Below are 6,642 nucleotides of genomic sequence, written 5' to 3' on the forward strand. Positions count from 1 at the left end.
CAGCTCCTTATGTTCCTAGAATTTCTTCCCAGGAGCTGATGGGAGTTGTAGTTTTTCAGTGATGTGCTTTCATTTTTGTGAGGATAGAAAGTGGTTGGGACCCTAAGAGAGGCTTGAAGGCAGGAGGGTATATTCTGGGAGAAGCAGGATGGAGATGTTTAATCTTTTCCAGCCCAGGGTAGTTTAGGGCAAACCAAAGAACCGCACCTCCCAGAAACCCCAATGCGGATTAGTTCCCTGCCTGGTTCGCTGCTTGCAGAGGCTGATGGGAGGTGTAGTTATTGGGCGAGAAGGCATCTGAGTGGCAGGGCAGCTGGGTCACCGAGGGAACTCACAGGGGAATGATGGAAACAAAGACGTTACCAAAGGAAAGGGGTCTTTCCTTCGATGGTTCGTTCGGCCACATCGATCTGCATGAAGACATGAAACCTGGGCCCTTCTCCCCCATTCCCAGATATCGTGACCCCCAACGGGCTGAATGTGAAGAAGTTCTCTGCCATGCACGAGTTCCAGAACCTCCATGCTCAGAGCAAGGCCCGGATCCAGGAGTTTGTGCGGGGCCATTTTTATGGGTATGTGGGCCAGATACCTCGGCCTCGAGAGAGGAGGGGTTGGGAGCTCAGCCTCTCCGGTTCCTGAGTGCCAAGTGCAATGGGTGCGTGATGAAGGATCTTAGATCCCCATCCAGGGAGAAAAGACCCCCAAATCTCAGAGGAGTCTCCACGATGCCTCCGCACTGTCCGTGATGACCTTTGCCCCTGCAGCTTCTGGGGTTGGCAGGCTCGAGGCCAGGACTCTTAGAGGGGGCGGGTCTCGGCTTCACCCCACCTTCTGGCTTCCGTAGGCACCTGGACTTCAACTTGGACAAGACGTTGTACTTCTTCATCGCCGGCCGCTACGAGTTCTCCAACAAAGGGGCCGACATCTTCCTGGAGGCCTTGGCCCGGCTCAACTATCTGCTCAGAGTAAGTCCTGGGCCACGAGGAGGCAGAGGGAGGGCCAGAAAAATCCGTATGTACGGGCAGGAACAGAGACCCAGGCCGGAGGGGGTGGGGAATCCGCTGTGGGAAGTACAGAAACCCAGAAAGAAGACGGAGTCTTTTATTATTTTTAAAATATATATATACAATATGCTGAAAAATCAGGCATAATTCCATAACAGTTTCATGCATTTTTGTGGGTTTTTTAAAATATATTTTTATTGATTTCAGAGAGGAAGGGAAAGGGAGAGAGGGAGAGAGAGAAACATCAATGATGAGAGAGAATCATTGATCGGCTGCCTCCTACTGGGGATCAAGCCCGCAACCTGGGCATGTGCCCTGACTGGGAATCGAACCGTGACCTCCTGGTTCAGAGGTCAGTGCTCAACCACTGAGCCACGCTGGCCGGGCTGTCCTATGCTTCTCCTGGACAGGAAGGGGCGCGGCAGGGTCCCAGCCGTCTCAGTGGGTGGAAGAGGGTGAGGGGCCTCAGCCTCCTCCCGTGTGACCCTGACCCCTCCCCTCCCCCTTTCCCGTCCTGCAGGTCAACAACAGTGAGCAGACCGTGGTCGCCTTCTTCATCATGCCGGCGCGGACCAACAACTTCAACGTGGAAACGCTCAAGGGCCAGGCCGTGCGCAAGCAGCTCTGGTCAGCAGCCCCCGCCCGGGATCCCAGCGGTGTGCCTCGGGCCCAGGGTTCCCCCCGGAGTCTCGCTTCTGTCCTGTGTCACATGGTCAAACCTGCCCCCCCCGACTTTCCGAGTGAGGTCGCTTGCTTAGGACGCCTCCGCCGCCGGGAGCAGCAAGAAGTCGCGGGCGGTCCGAGCGTGGCAGCGCGGCCAGGGCTCTGATACCAAACCCCTGAGGTCTAACTCATGCCGCTTGCTGGCTTTCCGGCTTTAGGCAAACCACTGCCCCTCTCTGAGCCCCCGCTTCCCCATTTGTGAAGCCCGTTCGTCAGCAATCCCATGTTCAGTGAGCACCTGTTGTATGCCAAGCACTGTTCCAGGCCCTGGGGACACAGCTGGGAACAAAAGAGATAAAAATCCCTGCCCTCACTGAGCTCTCTTTCCAGAAAATTCTATAGAAAGTGCTCTTGGGGGAGGGGGTGAGAAGCAGCACAGGAATAATGAGACAGGGTTGTCAGGACAGGCCACGCTGCAAAAGTGCCATTGGGTAGAGACCAATAAAGGAAATGAGGGAGGAAGCCCTGTGCGTATCTGGGGAACAGCACGTGCAAAGGCCCTGGGGTCTGTATGAGACGCAGTGAGGAGACCCGTGGGTCTGGCGCAGAGTGCCCTAGACCAAGAGCCTAGAAAATGAGGCCAGGGCTCGGGGAAGATTATGAACAGGGGGATGCCAGTGGGGCTGTCGGGTGGCACGATTTGCTAGCCTTGTTTGTGTACGTAAATTTTATCCTCTCCACATAATCTTCCTTCTTTATAAAATGGGGCTCCGCATGGCCACCACCAGGACCAGGACAGGCTCTAAGAATAGCTGACATTTCTGGAAGGCGCACTGTGTGCTGGGCACTGTGTACTTTTAGTCATGACCTCATCAAGTTCTCCCCGCACACCTCTAAGGTCCGTTCTATTTTTACCTCCCTCTTCCCCACGAGTCCCTGAAGTCAGAGAGAGGGAAGGCCACCTGTCCCCGGACACACAGCTGCTGCAAGGCCCAAGGCATCCGAGCCTTCCGGGACGGGTTCCCTGGGTCCCCATCCTCCAGCCCGGAGCCCCCAGGGGCTTCTCTGTTCAGACCTCCGTTTCCTGGCCGCCCCCAGAAACCTCACAGCACGTGGCTGGTGTACACGTGACCTTGTTCTGCTCTTTCCAGGGATACGGCCAACACAGTGAAGGAGAAGTTCGGAAGGAAGCTTTATGAGTCCTTGCTGGTGTGAGTGCCCCTCCCTCCGCCCTGCGCGGCCCTGGGTCCTAACCCCTCACTTCACCCCTCCTCAGAGGCATACCCCTGTCCACCCTGCAGGGGGAGCCTCCCAGACATGAACAAGATGCTGGACAAGGAGGACTTCACCATGATGAAGAGAGCCATCTTTGCCACACAGGTATTCGGACCCCTGAGCAGAGGACAGGCAGCCCCCCGCGGCCCCAGAGGCGGCTGGCCAAGTTAGTTCTGACCCCAGAGATTGCTGGCAGTTCTGAGGTTCCGAAAAGGGGGGTGAGCTGACTGGTGGGACTTCAATTCCCAGAAGCCCTTTCGGCAGCCAGCTTTCCCATGACGTCTTCTGCCACATGGGGTTGTTGGGAGTTGTAGTTTCTTTGCATCCCCCACGGCCAATGGACAGTAGGTGAAGGGGAACTTAAAGTCAAGAGAGCTACAGCCCTAATCGGTTTGGCTCAGTGGATAGAGCGTCGGCTTGCGGACTGAAGGGTCCCAGGTTTGATCCCGGTCAAGGGCATGTACCTTGATTGAGGGCATATCCCCAATAGGGAGTGTGCAGGAGGCAGCTGATCGATGTCTCTAACTCTCTATCCTTCTCCCTTCCTCTCTGTAAAAAAATCAATAAAATATATATGTATAAAAAGAGAGCTACAGCCCTAGCCTGTTTGGCTCAGCAGATAGAGCGTCAGCCCGTGGACTCAAGGGTCCCAGGTTCGATTCCGGTCAAGGGCAGGTGCCTTGGTTGCGGGCACATCCCCAGTAGGGAGTGTGCGGGAGGCAGCTGATCGATGTTTCTCTCTCATCGATCTTTCTAACTCTCTATCCTTCTCCCTTCCTCTCTGTAAAAAAATCAATAAAATATATAGAAAAAGAGAGCTACAAAAGGAGAATTGCAACTCCCACATGTCCTAAAGCCTTGCTGCCTACCAGCTCCACCTCCGTCCCCAGGGACGGCTAGGAGCGGTCGCTTTGTTGGGCCTCTTTAGGGATAGTCAGGAGGTCAGCTAAAACACCTATAATTCTCTGAAGAATATTGAAAACGCAGCAGTTGCCGTTTCAGAAAATTGTCAGACACCAAATGAAAACTACCATTCCCAGCAGCCCGTGGGGCTTTCTGCTATGTTGATGCTTCTCTTGCCCCAGAGACTTCTGCGAGTTCGTTCATTCTCTGGAGTCAAGGGTCTTCGGGTTGGTGGATCGTTTCCTGGGGAATGGAAACCTCAAGCAGCACAAACAAGAGAAGACTTGTTTTTGGTCAAACTAATTCCCAATAGTCCCTAAGGCAGTCGGCCTCAGTGAGCACGTTTCTTCCTAGGGGCTGCTGGGAGTTGTAGTTTCTTAGGTTGCTGGCGTCAGTAGACTGTAGGTGTGTAGAACACTTAATAAGAGAAATGATGGAATATTCGCAAAAAACCTGAATATCCCAGCAGCACCCCCACCCCCCACCCCTGGGACTTCTGTCGCCCTGGCTCTATCTATCCTCCTCCATTGGGGAACCGAAGAAAGAAATCGGGGGTACCCCTCTTGGGAATTGTGGTTTCTTTGGACCTCTGTGGGGGTGGAAGTGGAGGGAATTATAGGATGGAGAGTAAAGGGACTTGGAAAGAAAGAAATCTAGGATTTTCATAAGAAAACTGCAACTTCCAGCAGCCCCTGGAGCTTGACACAGCCTCTGCCCCCCTCCCAAAGTCCACTGGGGGACGTTCGTTTCTTTGAATTTTTGTGATGACAGAGCCAAGAATACAGAACAAGATAGCTACAACTCCCCGTCATCCCTGGGGTTGGTTAACGCTGGCTCTGCCTCAAAGACAGCTGGGAATTGTAGTTTATTTTTAGCTGATGATGGCTAAAAGGGGAAAAGAACCTTGACCCATAGAGCCAAGTAGGAAGTCTCTAACTCCTGGTCATCCCTTGGGCTTGTGGCCCCACGGCCTGGTGGGAGTTGTAGTCTCTTTGGATTCCCAAGTTCAGCATGTCCCTCCCCTGATCCTCACCCCACTTGTGGCCCCTGCAGCGGCAGTCTTTCCCCCCTGTGTGCACCCACAATATGCTGGACGACTCCTCAGACCCTATCCTGACCACCATTCGCCGGATTGGCCTCTTCAATAGCAGCGCCGACAGGGTCAAGGTGAGACCTCTGGTCAGGGTGGGTTGGGCGTTGCAGGAGGGTGGCGGGATGGTGGCAGGAGGCTGGGCCTTACATGCCCCATCTCACCTCATTTATCAAAGGACTTCTCTGTCTAGAAAGGACCTTAGCTTTGGAAGCAGGCAGACTGGTATTCAAATCTTTGTCCTGGGGGGACGGGGGGTGGGTGGGTTAGAGAGCAACCAAAGGACGTGTATGCATGGGGAGGCCGGGCCTCACATGCCCCATCTCACCTCATTTATCAAAGGACTTCTCTGTCTAGAAAGGACCTTAGCTTTGGAAGCAGGCAGACTGGTATTCAAATCTTTGTCCTGGGGGGACGGGGGGTGGGTGGGTTAGAGAGCAACCAAAGGACGTGTATGCATGCAGTGAGTTATTATAGATATCTTAAATTTCCAAAAGCTATACAGTACCTCTATTCCCAAAGTTCTGTATGGGAATTTGGAGGCTGGCCAGTGGTAAATTATGTCCAATGAGACAACACTAGAATATGTAAAACTTTAGACAATAATAATAATAATTTTTTAAAAAATCTTTGTCCTGCCACTGACTTACGTGACTTCAGATAACATTTTCACTCTCCGTGGGCCGCCCTGGAACCCCCAGACAAACGGGGTGCCTCGGGCTGAGTCCTTCTTTCTCGCTGCCAGGTCATTTTCCACCCGGAGTTCCTGTCCTCCACCAGCCCCCTGCTGCCCGTGGACTATGAAGAGTTCGTCCGTGGCTGCCACCTGGGGGTCTTCCCCTCCTACTATGAGCCTTGGGGCTACACGCCGGGTGAGTGCAGCCTGGCATGGGGGTCCGGCCAGGCCTGGCATGATCCCAGGACAAGGCACGCGCCCTCTGCGAGCCCCAAGTTCCTCCTTTGCAAAACTGGGGGCAGTGGGAACAGCTTGTTCTGCCACAGCATGTGTCTCTGGGACACTGTAGCTCATGTGATGGGGAACTGGAGGACTCGTGTCTCCGTGCACATGTGACTTCCCCCATTTGCTGACAATCACCCCTTCTGCCCCCCAGTAGCAGCGTAAGGCACAGTCCACGAACACCGTTGCATGGGGGGCAGTCTCCCTGAGGGGCCCCCAGCACCCGTCCCCTCCTCCTTCCTCCTGCTGGCTCCTTTTAAACACGGGCTTCAAGTTGGATCAGCTCCTTTGCAATTCTCTCTCATTTTGGGGCTATTCTGCTGTGACCTACCCAAGTTCAACCCTCCTCACACCCTTTCCAATCAAACTGCTTTCATGTTTTTATGGCTAAATAAATACCACACTTGCTGTAGTCTTTCTTCAGTTTGAGTAATTAAAAACATTTTTAATCCTACTCGAGGATATGCTTTTATTGATGTGAGAGAGAGCGAGGAAGAGCGAGAGAAACATCGATTGTTGCCTCCCATATGTGCCCCAATTGAGGATCGAACCCGCAACCTGGGTATGTGTCCTGACTGGGAATCGAACCCGCCACCTCTTGGTGTAAGGGAAGATGCTCCAGCCAACTGAGCAACACAGGCTGGGACAATTTATGAGTAACATAATAAAACTTTTTTTTAAATATATTTTATTGATTTTTTACAGAGAGGAAGGGAGAGGGATAGAGAGTTAGAAACATAAGTGAGAGA

General features: G+C 53.3%; 1 protein-coding gene across 1 annotated transcript in view; it reads left to right on the plus strand.

Annotated features, from left to right (window-relative positions):
* GYS1 (glycogen synthase 1) overlaps window positions 1-6,642 on the plus strand; it is a 16,906-nt gene that overhangs the window by 7,468 nt on the left and 2,796 nt on the right. Inside the window, exons 7-13 of the mRNA XM_006765990.2 lie at window positions 455-572; window positions 845-965; window positions 1,525-1,631; window positions 2,819-2,878; window positions 2,969-3,047; window positions 4,899-5,012; window positions 5,681-5,807. Coding sequence (XP_006766053.1) covers window positions 455-572; window positions 845-965; window positions 1,525-1,631; window positions 2,819-2,878; window positions 2,969-3,047; window positions 4,899-5,012; window positions 5,681-5,807 — 726 coding nt within the window. The remainder of the gene's footprint in view (window positions 1-454; window positions 573-844; window positions 966-1,524; window positions 1,632-2,818; window positions 2,879-2,968; window positions 3,048-4,898; window positions 5,013-5,680; window positions 5,808-6,642) is intronic.

This window comes from Myotis davidii, unplaced genomic scaffold (assembly GCF_000327345.1).
Source record: "Myotis davidii unplaced genomic scaffold, ASM32734v1 scaffold2100, whole genome shotgun sequence".
In the NCBI taxonomy this organism is placed as follows: Eukaryota; Metazoa; Chordata; class Mammalia; order Chiroptera; family Vespertilionidae; genus Myotis; species Myotis davidii.